The sequence below is a fragment of the Gadus chalcogrammus genome, chromosome 7 (assembly GCF_026213295.1).
Source record: "Gadus chalcogrammus isolate NIFS_2021 chromosome 7, NIFS_Gcha_1.0, whole genome shotgun sequence".
Lineage (NCBI taxonomy): Eukaryota > Metazoa > Chordata > Actinopteri > Gadiformes > Gadidae > Gadus > Gadus chalcogrammus.
In genome coordinates, this window is record NC_079418.1 from 11,522,772 (window position 1) to 11,540,447 (window position 17,676).

Genomic DNA, 17,676 nt, shown 5'->3' on the forward strand with positions numbered 1-17,676 from the left:
GGCCTGGCTCTGTAAGGGCCAGGGCGTTTTAGTCAGTAGGTCAATGCTAAAGAACAAAACTATAATTATTATAAATAGACCTGAAGTGGGTGACTGTATTGACTTAATTTTCAACATATATCTTTTAACTAACTATCTGTCTCTTTGACACTAAAATCACCCATTGGCTTTCCTTGTATCTAAGTTTTAAAAGTGGTGTTCCCACCAATACACATTCACTCAGGCCAAGTTCAGCTCAATATTATTGTATTGTCCCGTTCGGGAGTCGCAACGGGGTGAATGCGACCACACAGTAACCCAACAGAAAAAAACACTACAGTAGCGCTAGGCAGTGATCATTACATGCTTGGCAGCAACTGACCTAGTTCTTTATAATTTTTTGTTAACCTAGAAAGCTTTTTTATCAGACCTTATACCTCATGACATTTACGGTTTGAAGCCACACCTTATTGGCGTAAACAAGGCGTGTCCCCGTTGTGTCCTCAGGCGGTGAGTCGGCCTGCGTGCGGACTCCCTCCCTGTCCTCCCTGACTCAGGTGTAAAGGACGAGCTGTGTGTTAGAAAGGCTCATGACGGATGAGTTCACTGCTGTTCTCTAGGGAAAACCGGGCGTCCTCTTCTGTTGATGACGGCTTTCTTGTTCTCCCGGTTTGGTTCGGGTGACGGATTGCACGAGTGTGTGTGTGTGTGCGTATGTGCATGCGCGTGTGATGTATAAATGGAGACAGATTTTTTTTTTCATCTTTCGTCTCTTCATGGATGACTAAATAGCGACCATCTGCAGAGCCAGTATCTATACTTCTGGCTAACTGCTGTCTGATGGGGAGATGGAGGGCTTATTTACCTTTTGAGCTTTGGCTTAGTGTTATTGAGAACCTGTCACAACCTGTATTGTTTAATGTTCGAGGTAGTGTAAGAAGAATGATTTGCTCTCTGGATACAAAATATATTGGGTTGTTTTGCAGCCAAGCTATTCCATGCAAAAACGTTTCATCTACCAGCAGCTTCACTCATTGGAAATGGCAAATCATTGCACAAGGTTTTTTTTACTCTTATATGTTTGGCCATTTAAAAACAAGCCAATATGATGGTCAAGAGATACGAAGGACAACACAAAGCCATGAATGAAATGTAGTGGCAAATGAAAAGGGAGACGGTAGGGGAAGGACTGGCTCAACTCTTAGGCCTGTTTGCTGTTGTTATTGCTGCTCTTAATGTGCAATGTATTGCTGTGCTCAAGCAGCGCACTGGGCCCGCCATGTGGGGCTATTAACGCTCATTGACTTGAAGTGAATTGACACTGGGGCTGTGATGACGCTCGCACTAGATATGGATTTCTGCCTCTGGACAATGTCAGTTCACGTCACATTTCGACCGTGGCTTCAGACTCACCAGGCTCTGTTGCTGACTCAATCGTGTGTGGAACTCGATGGCTGTTATGTGAGCACGCCGGTTTGTTATCATGTCTTTACGACAAATTGTGTTGGCCTGTTTTTGGATGTGGGACTGTCCCTATTTAAGGGCTAGGTATATTTGCAATCAAAATTAATTGTCACATTATACCAAATACCAATAGATATAGAATAGAGTTTTGTTTGTTTGTCCCTCTCTGCTCCAAATGGCTTAATAAGACCATAAGACTGTGATGAAAACCGAACAACCAGGAAATGCTTTGTTCAGCCATATAACACTAGAAGCACAGTTCAAAGGTTAGGCAGGAACTGAAAGGCCAGCAGCTGGATAGATGGATGGATATTAAAACAGGAAGAAATGTATCTGTGCTTGTTTATATTTATAGTGTGTGTGTGTGTGTGTGTATGGGTGTGGGTGTGTTTGTGTGTGTGCGCAGTAATGTCTGAACCATAAGGATAACCAGGGCAGCTAGGTTTAGACTGCCTTTCTATGGCCCTACACATATTTATCAACATCTCACAATTATTTTGGATGGTTACAGTGATGCATCAATCAGGTCCTTGATTGTGTCACATTCACAACAAGATGTCGGTGGGTCTTCTTATACATAGAATAGTTGATTTTACAAGGATAAAATCTATTGTCTGAACAGAAGCTGCTGGCGTTTCGTGTGTCATTTCACTGCCGGGGTGCTTTCCACAGTCGACCGTGACCCTTTGACCACGACTACACTGTGTCGGGTTTGCTGGCCTGCTAAGATCCCGTGTCAAACGATCGAAGAACGTGTGAAAATGAATGTCATGCGAGAAGAAACTATGCTGGTTTCACGTCATGTTCACTTCAACGTGTCTCTAACCGAGGAAGTGGATTATCACGCGAATGGCTCAGACTCTGCTACCAACAGAATACATCCATGCAGATGTTTTCAGAGTGCTGTTCATTCAGTATTTATTCCAAAAGATCCGTTATTGGTGCCCGCCCGGTGATCTGCTGAAGTAAAAAAAAAAAAGTAGTCTGCTTAATGGCCATTGTTGTCTGCCTAATGACCATTCTAACAACTTTAGCCAGAATATACCGAAAGTTTGGAAGGTAATGCATGTAAAACGTCCCCTAAAAAGGGCATCAGCTGGAAAAATTATCCATTTAATTGTATTCCTCTGCTTACACTTCAAAAGAGACCGGGGAGCGCTAGCTCGTGTCTGTCTAGCCATTGCTCTCTAATGCAGCTCTGGGGCGGCCTGCCTCCACTGACATCAGCCTTCAGGTATGCAGCAGCACCCTCACTGGCAATGGCTGCAGCAGCTGCTGCTTCACACTCGGCCTCTCTTCCTGCTCCCCGGTGTCTGAGCTCATCTCTCCCTCCAGTCATGGATCATCAGATAAGGGAACCAAGTTTGTGAAGAACAAAAAGAGGATCCTTGAGTGTTTTATTGGTTTTTAAGAGCAGCTCAGTGTTTCAGGGTGGAATGTGTTTGGCTGATGTCAGATTTTTTTTTTTGTTGGAAGTATGTATTTTGACAAAGTAGTCCATAATACATTTCCATTTTGTTTGTTAATATTTCTCTAAAGTTTGGTGAATCTGGGGAAAAGCCTTTCTACATGGGCTTACATTTTGGGAAATGATATGTAATGATATTATATATATTATTTAAAAAATATTTCCACGTTTCATTCTCTGAAGCAGCTCAGTGTGGGGAACACCCCCGGCCACATTCCACTGGTGAAACAGGAAGAGACGTAGAGTCAAACTCGCACACGATCAGGTTAATTTGTTATGTTGAAGCATCACACTTGAAGCCAGCATAAACCCACTAAGACTATTTTGGAAACCTGTGAATACTCTGATGAATCAGAAGCACGCAGGGTTGGGCGGAGGTGTTCAACATGTGTGGGATATGTGTGAGTGCTTTGACGTGCGTTAGCGTTGGAATGTCAATGTTTGGGCCGAGATGCTCGTGGCTCCATCTCCCCCAGTCAGGCCCCCCAGCACCTCTAGCACCCAATCCAACAACAGGATGGGTGAAGGTTTGTTATGCCTCAACCTGATCTAACAGCTGTCCTCTGTCTGTCTTCTCCACCTAGAATGAGGAGAAGCGCAACCTCAACCTGGGGGGCCATGTTGGGTTCGACAGCCTGCCCGACCAGCTGGTCAGTAAATCGGTCACACAGGGTTTCTGCTTCAACATCCTGTGCGTAGGTAAGTGACCACGGTAAAACAAGGTGTCTGTAATAAGATCATAAGACTGATGGAAACCCAATAACCAGGAAATGCTTTGTTAAGCCATATGACACTAGAATTGTGTGTGTGTGTGTGTGTGTGTGTGTGTGTGTGTGTGTGTGTGTGTGTGTGTGTGTGTGTGTGTGTGTGTGTGTGTGTGTGTGTGTGTGTGTGTGTGTGTGTGTGTGTGTGTGTGTGTGATTACCTCCCCGTTAAGAGATATCCTATACCCTTCAATGGATGCAAAATGTATTTTTGATTCAATGATGATCAGATTTGTATCATCTGTCAGTGATGGGGACCCGCCCTGTGTAATCTGAATAACACTGCCTGTACTATGTACTGTGCTGTAGTGATTGCTCAAAAGGAATGTCACGCTAAACATCAACAAAGGCTGGTCTGAACCTCATGACTATAAATACCTTCATGGCGCTTCTCCCTTCAAACCGTCATTAGCGAGCCCCCCCAGAACTGCAGCGTTGTTTTGTACGACGTCGACATGAAACAAACGTGTGCTGCAGGCCCTCCAGTGCTGTTGGAGCAATAAACACACTTGTCTATAAATTGATGAATGACCCCCCCCCCCCCCCCCCCTTCCCGATCCAGTGACTAGCTCGCTCGCTTCCCCTCCTGACCGTCATCCCTCATACTTCCTCATTCTATCTGTTTCGTATCCCTCTCTCATCTGTCTTGTTCTTTCATTTTTTATTTGTCTGTCTTTAAATTCAACGGGGTAGCTCTGGCACTTGCATAACAGACATAATTAAAATCCATAACCATGAGGGATCAATGATGCAGAACACTGTGTAGATCAATGAGCAGTGGCTCTGATAAACAAAGGTAGATAAAACCGCCTTGTTTTTATACATTGTCATTTGGAATTTCAATTTCAAAGTGGAAAATGTTGGATTGAAATATAATAGGTTTCTAATCATCCTAACCGATTGCAAAAATTGCTGTATATTGACGGAGGTGAATCTCTACTAAGTAATTAAGATACTTCAGGCCTTGACATTAAGCTTTTTAAGGCACTTGCCGAAAGGGCCTGCAAAGCTGTCAAACCAGCTAGCCCAACAGAAGAAACTAGGGCCTCAAAATTAATTAATTCTTATATTCATATAGGGCCTGCTACAGCAATCAGAATGACAACATTTATTTTTATTGATTTTTGGTGTATGTTTCAAACTATTAATTGCATCCTGATTCGCTATAATCCAAAATTATTATCAAATAATCACCTGCCGTAAGTAACAGCCCCCCATCGGCAACTACTTGCAATCAGAATGACAAAATGTATTTTTATTGATTTGTGGTGATTTCTTTCCTGAAACAATTCCACGTGAAGTCTGTGGGCTGTAATTTCGAGACCCTAAAACAGATAGCAGCCGGATCCTGTGCTGTTCTCGCACAGATATCGATAGCAACATATTTTTTGTCGATACTGTGTCCTAAACTGTCCTCAACATACTACACCTGTAATGTAGTGAAATTGTATTGATGAATCCGTGCGGGGCAGCCAAAACCGCAATCGGTTAACTTTTACCCACTGTCAAGACGGACCCACAGAAACTTCCTTTATTTATTTATTTCCGTTGCATTAACCTTGCACTTGGCCAGTTTTCGGAGGTTGAAGGAATATAAAGAAAGTGACTTTTTCTTCTATTCCGTATGTGGCGGTTGGCTGTACGGAAGTGACTGAACCCAAATTATTGTTCTGATTCTTATTCTCCTGTTTTACCGAAAACTGATGCACAGCGCTGTAGGAAGTTCCGCTCCCGCGATGAAGGCGGATGTTTATTTCGTAGGCCTATTTAGTGTATTTTCTAAAAAAAACTACATGTCACATTTAAGCTGCCCGATCACAGAGTTCACCTGCCCCCGGGCAAGCGGGCAACCGTTAATGTCGAGGCCTGTACTTCATCGAAGTACACTTGTTGCATAAATAACCCCCTAATCCTGCGTCTCCCACTCTGGTACACAGGCGAGACGGGCATCGGCAAGTCCACGCTGATGAACACACTGTTCAACACCATGTTCGAGAACGAGGAGGCCAGCCACTACCAGAACAGCGTCTACCTCCGGCCGCGAACCTACGACCTGCAGGAGAGCAACGTGCACCTCAAGCTCACCATTGTAGACACGGTGGGCTTCGGTGACCAGATCAACAAAGAGGACAGGTGAGGACCCTGCCTTGAATACCATTATTATAATGGGTTATGATGATGCTGTTGACTGTTTCCAATCACTATTATGCCATTAGGTTGATCGCTTTCCATCCAAAGCTCATTAGGTGGGCTGTGGACGACGGGGATCGAACCCTGTAACCCATTGCACTATCCTGCACTGAAGAGAAACTGATTCAAAGTGCCTGGGAGCTTAGATCTGAGAGTTGTCGAGAGCAGTAGAGAGCAGGATTTTGAATCTTTTTCAATCATTTGAATCAACCAAAACATGTTCCCTCCTTCTCAACTCCGTCCCTCCCTACGTTTCCCGCCATTGAGAAGTGTAGCATTTCATGCATCTGTGATACAAATTAACTAATCAGGGAACTGAGGCCATTATTGGTCAGAAAGGAGCGGGGAGCGGCCAGAAAGACTGCAGGCGCAGTCAACCAGAGCAGATATTCTCACAGCTTATCTCGCATAGCTGTCGGATGGCTATGGGATTTCTTAGAAATTAGACTCAAATAGCATCTCTTAAATCTGACACACAGCACCATTTAATTGTATCGTCTTGTGAAACCCGGCAGACCCGGCACCATTGTGGTGGTTCCCAATGCAATCGGGAATTGAAAGCCAAACATGGACTCCAGTGGTACGGCCGTGGGGAGGTGTGTCTTTCTTCATTCCTTCATTATTCTATCTCTCTAAATGGGTTGGATGAGGCGCTGTGGTGTCCCAGGCTCCGGGCTGGAATGCTTGGCCTGAGCTGAAGGCCTGGGACTGTCTCCGAATGTTCTCAGCTCTCTCGGGGCGACCCAGCTGGTCTCTCACGCCCTCTCGTCGCCCTGTGCCTCAGCCTCCAGCCTCCAGCGCAGACGCTCATAAGTCATTACGAGAAAAGGGGGACAAAATGGCTACCGCTTTGTAAAGTAATCCTGAACTTCCCCTCGAAAGGTTGGGCAAAAAAAATGTGTTCCAATGCAAAGATTTGCACTTCAGTTTATAGTGAAAACTGTAATAGTTGGCCTAGAATTGTCTGAAAATACCAATATTCCCACATATATAACATTAATGGCTAGATGTTAAAGTTTATCAATGTTTTATTATTGTGTGCCTTTTGTTAATGAACAGCCACCAGTCCAAATAAACATGCATTTCGGACAAGAGACTTTAAAGACTTTAAAGTCAAAAGCTTGCCGCAAGTTTAGTTAGGTTATGAAATAGGAATTAAAACTTGCCTATAAACTCATTTAATATTAAAGTTTTTTTTTTTTTTTACTGGTTGCTGTGGGCCTGTGGAATGTGTGCAGAGTCTCTGGGGGAGAGAAAGGATCAGGAAACGTCCCTCAACAAAAACAAACGGGCTGTGGTGTCTCTGCATCAACTCAAATACTCCCCTTTTTAAAGCATCACTCTCCTCACTCATCATTTGTTGTCGTTTCTCTCGTGCTCCATTATGCGTTCATTCCTCCCAACCGCGTGTTCAACAACACTGAGGGAAGACCAGTCAGACGACATGGCTCTGCGGCCTATGTGTTCCCCAGCGCTACATCCTCGCTCTTGGGCGGCCCGTGGCTCAGGAGGTAGAGTAGGTTGGCTCGATACCCGCAAGGTTGCTAGAGTGTCGAGGTGTCCCTGAGCAAGACGCCTCACCCTGACTGCTCCGGATGAGCTCGCTGTCGCCCTGCGTGGTTGACTGTGTGAATGAGTGCAAGAATGGGTGGGAAATATTGTAAAGTGCTTTGAGTGGCCACTGGTTAGAAAAGCGCTGTATAAATGCAGTCCATTTATCTTTTACGCTATGACCGACCGAGCGCCTGCCTCTCGCACACAGCTACAAGCCCATCGTGGACTACATCGACACCCAGTTCGAGAACTATCTGCAGGAGGAGCTGAAGATCAAGCGATCGCTCTTCAACTACCACGACACGCGCATCCACATCTGCCTCTACTTCATCGCCCCCACGGGCCACTCCCTCAAGTCCCTGGACCTGGTCACCATGAAGAAGCTGGACAGCAAGGTACACACACAGACACACAGACACAGACACACACAGTGTGTGTATGTGCACTTTGAACTCCCGGCGTTTCCTCAGAGCAGCCGTGTGAAAACGTCCCATCGGGTTGAACTCTTGGTTATTGAAACTCTCACAGGTCCAATCTTATGCCCTGTGTTTTCTTAGAAACAACCAAAGATGTCTATGGAAAATCCTGTATATTTTGGTAGCCTAGCAACCGAATGCGCTCTCCTTTGCTACTCGGGCTGTACGGTTTGATCTGTGTCCTGTACTGGGCGAGTACGCCTCCCGGGGTCCAGTCTGTGTGTCATCTCACACATGCATACATACATTACATTACATTACACACACGCACATGGATACATAACATTATACACACACATGCATTCATTACACACACGCACGCATGTACACACATTACACATGCATACACACATTTCATTACACATGCATGCACACATTTCATTACACACATAAACACATTGCATCACATAAATATAAACACATTTCACCATAGTCATTTCACAAATGTTTTTCCCATTGTCTGGGAAGGGCGGTTTTAACGTTGATGAAAGCTCCCTCCACTCTCTCACTGCAGGCCGTGTTTGTTGCACTTGGAGCTGTGATGCGGGCTGATCTGTTTGCCAGGATGTGGATGGTGGATAGTGTGTCCCCAAAGAATATATATATAAAAAAAAGAAGATAAAGAAAAATAGATAAAGCGAGGCGGTCTGGAGAATGTAGGAATTCGTCAGGATCCCTTTGTTATGGGTTTCATGAAGGTTTAATAACACTTGTTTGCCAGGATTAACAACCGACTGGAATGTATGTGTATATATATATATATATATATATATATATATATATATATATATATATATATATATATATATATACATTTTTTTTTTTTTTTTTGCTTGTTTTGGCTTTGTTTTCATGGTCAAATGTATAACTTTTAACTATGCGTGAAGAGACTTTTGGATTCGGGTTTTAGAGTGTGGAGGGTTTTGAATATCTCTTACCGGCCATGTGCATGTTTGGTTTTGTAGCGGAGAGAGAGAGAAGCCACGTCCAGAAACGTATTGGAACAATAATCCAGGAACATTGTTTCCCGTCAGCTGTGCGGCTGGAGGGCGTCCTTATAGTATTTTTTCTTGATGGCAATAGTACTTGATTCAAATTTGGACTTTGTGCATTATCATCATTGATGATAATGCATGGATAGCATTGACAATACAGGGTACTACCCGCAAAGATGTGGCCCTCGAAAATGATAAGTTAAAGCCTTCAAAGGCATTAAAAAGTATTCTAAATGCATTTTATTTTCATTGGTCTTATATTTTTTAGGGCTTTGGTTTTTTGTTTTTCAGAGCTGTCGTGGGAGGAAAATAATAAACCTCAAAGCACAAAATGTCAAACTTTCTAAGTAGATATTTATTTGCTGTGTTGACCACAGGCATAGCTTGGTACGCATGCTGGATACTTTAGTTGCCAGACAAGGAGCACTGCTGAGTTAAGGTTGAGAACTGTCGTTTACCGTTATGCCATTGGTCCGTGAAGTTGGTACTAGATGTTGTTTTAAGAGGTATTAACACATCTTAAATTGAACTAGTTCAAACCTACAGATGCCCTGGCCTGTAGTAATAATGATAAACGGTACTATTGACAAATGTATACTAACAGTACATTTCCCCTGGTGTTGATGTATGGAACTGATGGAACTGATGGAGAGAGAGAGGTAGAGAGAGAGAGAGGTAGAGAGAGAGAGAGGTAGAGGTAGAGAGGTAGAGAAGTAGAGAGGTAGAGAGAGAGAGAGAGAGAAGGTCATCGTTTGGCTGTTTGTTGCCTCTCCTACGTCCTGCTGCACAGTGGGCTACAATGGTGCACAGACGCTGTTTGTTGCTCAGCATTCTTGTGTGGTGGCACATTTGTTTTTGCTCAACATGGCCAACAATCAGCACAAGGTCCACAGTTTTAGAGTTACGTTTATTTTACATTAAGTTGCTTCAGGTGTTAATAATTTAATTGGTTAGAAATGCCATAACCCTCCGTCAGCTTTTAGTGAATGGAATACTCTTTGAACATACCTGTTCTGGTTGGCTGAGCCTACGCCGTGACAACCAGACCTTTGGACCATTTCTGACCAATCAGGGTATCTCAACCCTGAGTGATTTATGGGAATTCAATTCTCTTTACAACTTTCAAATCGCGCCTTTAGTGACTAGCCAGCCAACAGTTCAGCTTGTGACTTCTGATGCAGTGAGTGATGTCAAAGAGACCGCAGCAGATGGCCAGGTCACCAGCCAAGTTTCTGAACCACGGGCGGCCCGCTGTCCCTGAATGTCTCAGGGACCCGGCCAACAAAAATAACTAAACCTCGGTAACTGGGCTGTCGGCTAATAACTGCACTACTCTTCCGCTTCCGATTTCAAAGTTTCCTCCACTAAATCGTATGTTTGAAATGGTATGCAGCGTATCCTGAGGCTTTTTAATCTGCCATTTATTTTCATTACTTAAGCCAGCCTTGTTCAGCAACCTTAGACTCACTAGGGCAGATCTCTTTAAACCTATACGTTAAGGAGTGTTTACTCCAGCTAAGCACGTTTCATTTGTGCAAAGCTGTTGACTCAGCAAATTCCTTCTAGCCTGGCTCCGCACGCCTAAGTACTTCCGCTCAATTTAGATTTCCCTTCAGTACTTGGTTTCTCCTTCCAAATTTTCTGGATCCAATCAGTGTACAGAGGGAGTGGCTGAAAACAATGACGTAAAAGTCAGCTCTCGTTGACGGACATCTTCACGCACGGTGTTTCGTTTGTACACGTTAGCGATTGGTTATGGCAGATCCAGAGTGGCACTTGGCAGATCCAATAGTTTTAAACTTCAACAGACACCCGCCTTCAAGTGAGTTAACGTTTTCTCGATTGAGAGAGTCCAGACTCTCTGTGCAAATGAAATGAAGTATGAGAGTCTGGTTAGGACCAGGCTAAATTCCTTCATCTCCCAACAAGAAATTAGCTTTTTCCTTCGCTTTGTCTCTGTCTCTCTTACCCTGTGTATCTCACTCTCTCCGTCTCGGTGACTCTCTCTCATTTACCGGCGAGGGTTTGTGTTAGCGACCCCAATAGGTCTCATTTAGCTGTCAGCTGTGGCAGATGGCACAATCAGGGCTGTAAGTGATGTCAGCCTCTTCCTCTGCAGGCTTCCACGCTGAAAAAACAGCGATAAGGCGGGCTTCACCTCGGCAGCATTGTGGAGGCCATTTGTTTAGGCCGAGCAGCGAGGCACAGGGACAGTAATATAATCTACCATTAACTTTACCTTTGGGCACAATCTGGGAAAAACAGCTGTCTGTTTTGTCTCCAGCTAGACCTGTGCTGATCGCAAACTGAAACGTCACATGATCTTGAATGTGAAGGTGTTTTGTTTCCATTGTTTTTTTATTTGATTTGGCTTGCAGACTTGCAGACCCACTTAAATGGAGAACCACTCACTTGAATAGCTTCATTACAAGATGCCACAGAAGTAAACATTAGAACCGTTTTTAAATATGTGAGGAGTCAGAGAAAAAGAGGCATGCTTTTAAAATATTATAAAAGTCGCAGGCAGGTGCTGCAACGAATGGAAAGTTTTGAGCCAATGCACCGGCCAAATAGTTTTTTATTTCAAGCTGCCATCTGTCTAAACAATCGATGCAAACCAATCCGTCAGTTCTCTAGCTTTTTTCCACACTAAATACAAATGTTTCACACTGGAGTAAACCTTCTTTATCGAGGGGTGTAACAGAGGGTGGGTCCACAATTAGAATTATTTATGCATTTAGATTTTGTTTTTCATACATCAACAAGAATTCTCCAATCTCCTCTTGGCACAGGAACCGCATTCAGCGGTAGACCAAAAACACTTGGGCTCTATGTGTCAAGACTAAACAATGTTGTGTCTAATCTTCTTCATGGGCCTCAGCAACTAGAACATTTCTTTTAAGCTAAAGTCAAAGGCCACAACAGAAAGAGAAGTACAATTATGTCGCATGTTGGTGTGACTGGTAGCTAGCTAGGGGGTTGAGCCTGGGAGACAGCTAGGAGGCCAAGCAGAAGGTGCTTTTTTAAAAGTAATAAAAATGTCTCTACAAATTATGTTTCAGGTCTTGACTGATGCGGAATGTGGAACATTTAAAGGGCTCCTGTTTTACCATCAGGTTTCATGTTGCTCAGCCCTTATGAGACATTTCTAAATATATTATCTTGTACCTCAATGTGAAGTGTTCAAGTCTACTGGCTTGAAGCAGTTGATTTGTCCATGATGTGATGTCTTAAAGACCTTTTAAATCTGTAGTGTGTTGAAGTGAGTAACGTTTAGCAGAACAGACTTGACAGGAATGGAATATAATATTGTTTTAGTTGGTGTGTGATCCCATGAAAATAAGAATCATTGTATTTTCGTAACTGTAGAGAGAGCCCTATATCTATTACCTACACAGGGAGGGGATCCTCTTTCGAAGAGCCCGCCATGGTGCATGTTTCTACAGTAAGCCAGAATGGACAAACAGATCTAGAGAGTCTAAAATGCTACCACAATGCGTATCTAATTAACAATGATAATCGCTTATCCCTGATAACCTTACTTGTTAGTTTTGATCTATAGTTCAACAGACTTAATAACCTAATACAGTTAAATAGCCTCCAAGAAACCTCATTATGAGTTGGCTAACCTCATAAGGTGATTAAGTAGTTGGCTACTTAATGCTGTTGTAGACTAATATATATGTTTTACATATTTTTGGAAGTACACAAACTTACCGGAGCCTCTCCGATCGTCGTAGGAAAGGACCAAGGGAGGACGGGGGTGGGGGGAATGGTCAGTTGGTAAAATGGCAATCTCTCACTTCACCGCTCGATGTCTTTGTTGGTTTTCTGGCCTATATAATATTCTAACATTTAGACATATTAAATAATACAACGGTTTGTTGGAGCTCATTTGATTGGGCATTGCAATGATCCGAATTCCAAATCGATCATTTCTTGGAAAACAATGACACCACATGCATACGTGGATATGAGGACAGTTTTAACTTGTGGAATATTTACTAGAAGTAGTAGAAACACAAATATGGGACTATTTCCTAAATGCCAAATCACAAAATATATTTACCATATTGTGTCCCTCTCCGTTTCGTAACGACGCACTATTTACCGCTGCGTTATAGCCGCTTGACACCGGCTGGGAACCCCGTCGCAGCGAGAGATAAAGGATCCGGTGGGCTGCGCTGAGGCTCTAATTGCCCCCCCCGTCACACTCATTACTCTCCCAGTGCCCAGGGATGGGATTAATGGGGCAAAGCTACCCCCGAATAAAGCCCTGGCCCTCAGCTAGCTGTCGCTGCGTCCAGTGTTCAACCTCATTCGTAGTCGCCATACATCCGATGGTGTCATCGCCCTTGCACGCGGCCCCGTGTGAACCCTTGCGGTGACATCAGTGTTTCTGGTTCACGCCGGTTTGCACACGTTGCTCACAGCGACTCTAAATGAGTTCTCCGTCATCCTCCGCCCGTGGGAAGAGCTTGTTAACTCTCCATCTGCTCTTGAGTGGATGCTCTTCTCCCCTCCATACCACCCTCCCACCCCTCCACTTATTGTATGTTGTACGTCCTGGCACTTGATGTATGCACTTATTATGTGTCTTACTTAATTATAGTACTTAGATGTGTAGCATCTTAGCCTAGCTATCATCGTTGTATACGGGGACTGGGTTAACTGAGCGATTGTAAGTGCTGCTATCGATATATTGTTACACCTTCTCATGACAAATTGCTTTGGCTAAAAGTGTCTTGGGACCCGTTATGAGCAGTATGGGACCCGTTGCACTCCTAACCTTCCCTGGGAGTGGTTGTCCCTATCCTGCGTTCTGTCTCATGTTTCTTCCATGATAATTAGGGGAGGTTTTCCCTGCTCTTTGGGGGTCTCAGGTCAGTGGACGAGGGCTGTACAAATAGAGTGGACATGAGTTGAAAGTCGGTATACTTAATCGTGAAATAGCCACGAGAGGTCTTCACGCGTATGTCTCAACACCAGCGCTTGCATTTATGGCTCGCTATTGAATATTCTGAGCATAGTCCGTCTTTTATAGTAAAGAGGAACAAATGTACAAAGGAACAGCTATGCAAACTAGTCTTATCGCAAACTAGTCTTATTTTACCAGAAGAAACGAGGGAGAAGGAGGAAGAAGGGCAGTCTGTTGCCACCCACGTTGTTACACTTGTGGAGTGGTGCGTGTAATCTATCATCCCTCCTGTACCCCCCCCCCCCCCCCCCCTCCAGGTCAACATCATCCCCATCATCGCCAAGGCGGACACCATCTCCAAAAGCGAGCTCCACAAGTTCAAGATCAAGATCATGAGCGAGCTGGTGAGCAACGGGGTGCAGATCTACCAGTTCCCCACGGACGACGAGGCCGTCACCGAGATCAACGCCTCCATGAACGTGAGTGAGCACCGTCACTTGGAGGTGTGTGTGTGTGTGTGTGTGTGTGTGTGTGTGTGTGTGTGTGTGTGTGTGTGTGTGTGTGTGTGTGTGTGTGTGTGTGTGTGTGTGTGTGTGTGTGTGTGTGTGTGTGTGTGTGTGTGTGTGTGTGTGTGTGTGTGTGTGTCAACAGAATGTGCTTAAGGAGTGGATTAAGGTAGGCGGGAGACAACGAGGGTGCTTCGTTGTTGTTGTTGTTTGAAAAGTCGGGCATGGTAAAAGCGTCATTGGGGGCCTTCCGTGAGAGTTACGCCACGGCACGAGTGCGATGTCCGAGCCCGATGCCCGACACCAGGAATTGTGCCGAAATGGAATCCCCGTCTGAAATCGCAGCCCCTCTCCACGTTATAGCAGTGTTTATATCATATAGTCACAAGATGAGCAACTTATCATAGAAAGCAATATGTAAGATTTCCTCTTCTGACGAAAAGAAGGTTTATAGTTTATAGCAGTGTTTATATCATATCATCACAAGATGAGCAACTTGTCAAAGAAGGGATGGACATTATATTGGCGACACACAACGTAAGATAATTAACTACGAGGGCACTAAAATACATAATAGTTTACAAGTCATACATGTATGCATGATGTGACCCTAGAAAGCACAGACGAAAGTGAAGTAAGGTGGTGTGACTTCAGACGGGGATTCCATTTTTGGCACGACGCCGGCATCTCCAAAGACTAGCATCAGCTCTCAGTCAACAATAGCTATCCATTATTGAACACCGCAGGAACAGCTCGCGAGAACACGCCGTGGGCCGTGATAGAGGTGGAGGCGCTCCTGTGTGTAGCCATGTCTGTTTGTGTCGCGTGGATAAGCATGCGCACGCGTGCTATGCGACCCGCCCACGTTGAAGAGGTACTATTCTAGATGGAAACACGACGTGCGGCTGGAACCAAACTAAGTCGTGCCACGCCAAGTCGTGGCGAGTTGAGCTGGTACTGTCGGTGAAAAAGAGGCATAAGAACTCTTGAGTTGAGGCAGCATCTTATTTTTTCTTTTCTACTTCTATCCCCCAGTTCTGACATATAATCAAACACAGGATATACTACTGCTAATTTTGGATGGAGCTGAACACCCCGACACAAACGCACAATGCTGGAATCCTTCACGACCAAGTCAGCACCTATAAGGGGTGCCCTCACAAGTGTAGCTTACTTTGGAGAGGGTGGTGTGAAGAGAAATGCTCCCTTTTCTTTTAATAGAGCTGAATTGCGTCGTGACTCTCGCTGTATAACATTTACCCATATGTATTTCTGAAGTGCAGTGATGTATTATGAGACAATCTGTTGTGTGTGTTGATTTTGTGTAGGGCCTTCTTAAAGTTCAGAGGCCCCGGGGCCTTCAGTAGAAGGCTGTGGTTAGCGTGTCAACAGACCTTAATGTGTGGGATAGTTTTAACCCCCCAACCCCACTTCTCCAAAGATTCCAGAGGGATTTATAGCTGGGGTCAGTGGTCATCTTAAATGGGTGCACTAGATGGGGTCAAGCAAGCCTCCATTATCTATGACGGAAGCACGGTTGAAACACTGTCATGAAGCCATAACTCCACTAACCGTAGAGTGGGAGACGAGTCGTGTTGCTACTTAAATAACAATGCCCAGAGATGAGGCCGGCTGCACTTTGCAGGACGTGCCCCCCTCCCCTGGTTGTTCTTTGGGGTTTGGCGACACTCTCCTCTGTGGCTTTGCTAGGCGTAGAAGTAATTCCCCCAGCAATAAGGAACCATTTATGTTTTAATTGCGGAAACAACAGAATTCACTCCTTCCCCTCGTGGCCTGGGTCGTTCAGTTTTCATTCTACGGTGGTCCGGTCGCAGGGGCAGAAATAAATATGTAAGTGTTGCATCCATCCTCCTACCAAACCAACCGAATCAGCCAAACCAGTTGGTTTTGCGACCCAATGTAAGACAACGTGTGTGTGTGTGTGTGCAGGGTTAGGCTACTACACCATCAATAGTGCCTCGTTTCCACAGAGCTGTGCGGTTCGGTGCGGCACGGTTCGCTTATATTGGCTTTTCCATAGCCAAAAGCTGGCCAGGGTCCCAAAATAAGCGCACTGAGCCGTGCCTATTTTTTGGGTAATCTTCCGTTGGGGTACCAACCAAAAAGGTGGAACTACACAAGCCGCATCTGTGCGACAGGGGGATCAAAACCAACAAACGCAGTACCTGCGAGGTATTTCTGGACAACGGCGAAAGCCTTGTTTATTGAAGAAAATGTTGCGCAAAACTTTGACATCCTTCTTGGACATCCTGCATTGTTGATCTTTTGTTGTGTCATGTTCTTCTTTTTCAATGTATTCATTGGCAGGCCACACTGTGTCAGGCTGCTATGAGGTCACGTTGCTTACTTAGCTGCCGCGGCTATCGCCATCCGGCTTAAACCCCGCCCCACCATAAGGGTACTGTCGGTGGTGGAAACGCGTGCCTGATTTTGCGTAACCGAGCTGTCCTGCTCCGAGCTGCACCGTACGGCACCGCTTGGTGGAAACGTTCCGTGAGGAACTCACCGTGTCTTTGGTTATCGGGGAAGTTGGAGAACCAGGAAGTAACCATGGTGGAAAAGGGTTTTGACCCTTTGACCCTTTGACACAGGCCCATCTGCCCTTCGCCGTGGTGGGCAGCGTGGACGAGGTGAAGGTGGGGAACAAGACGGTGCGGGCCAGACAGTACCCCTGGGGCGTGGTGCAAGGTGAGTGACCTGTGTGTGTGTGTGTGTGTGTGTGTGTGTGTGTGTGTGTGCGTGCTGTTTACACAGAGGCATTGTTTATGACATGGGTGTGTGTGTGTTCTCCATAACACAACCATGCTGCGTATGTGTGTGTGAAACAGAGTAGAAAGTGATGTAACATGTAGAGTTGAACTGTGGGAACATCACAGCTCAGTAGGGAGTCACCCTCGCTCTATCTCTCGCTTGCTCTCTCTCTCGCTCTCTTTCTGGCTCGCTCTCGTTCTCTCTCTCGCACGCTCTCGTTCTCTCTCTCGCACGCTCTCATTCTCGCTTGCTCTCGGTCTCGCTTGTTCTCGCTCTCGCTCTCTCCCTTGCTGTCGCTTGCTCTCTCACTCTCACTCGTGCGCGCTTGCTCTCTCTTGCTTGCTCTAGCCATCTCTCTCTTGTCTCTCTCTCTCTCTCTGACTCTCCGACTATCCTCCATTCGGCCTATCCCACTCTATGTCCATCTTGGTTTCTCTCTCATATTGACATCCTAAGCCCCAGTGGACACTGCCTGGTTATTTATAAAAGCCCACTGTATCTCCTTGGGGGTGAAATCTACTGGACCCCAGCAGGGCAAACACACGCACACGCGCACGTAGCCCATGGATTGCGATAAAAAAATTAAATTG

At 45.1% G+C, this 17,676-nt stretch overlaps 1 protein-coding gene across 1 annotated transcript in view; it reads left to right on the plus strand.

Moving 5' to 3' along the window:
• septin8a (septin 8a) overlaps positions 1-17,676 on the plus strand; it is a 32,734-nt gene that overhangs the window by 3,167 nt on the left and 11,891 nt on the right. The window contains exons 2-6 of the mRNA XM_056595685.1: positions 3,496-3,610; positions 5,613-5,808; positions 7,628-7,814; positions 14,126-14,287; positions 16,927-17,023. Coding sequence (XP_056451660.1) covers positions 3,496-3,610; positions 5,613-5,808; positions 7,628-7,814; positions 14,126-14,287; positions 16,927-17,023 — 757 coding nt within the window. The remainder of the gene's footprint in view (positions 1-3,495; positions 3,611-5,612; positions 5,809-7,627; positions 7,815-14,125; positions 14,288-16,926; positions 17,024-17,676) is intronic.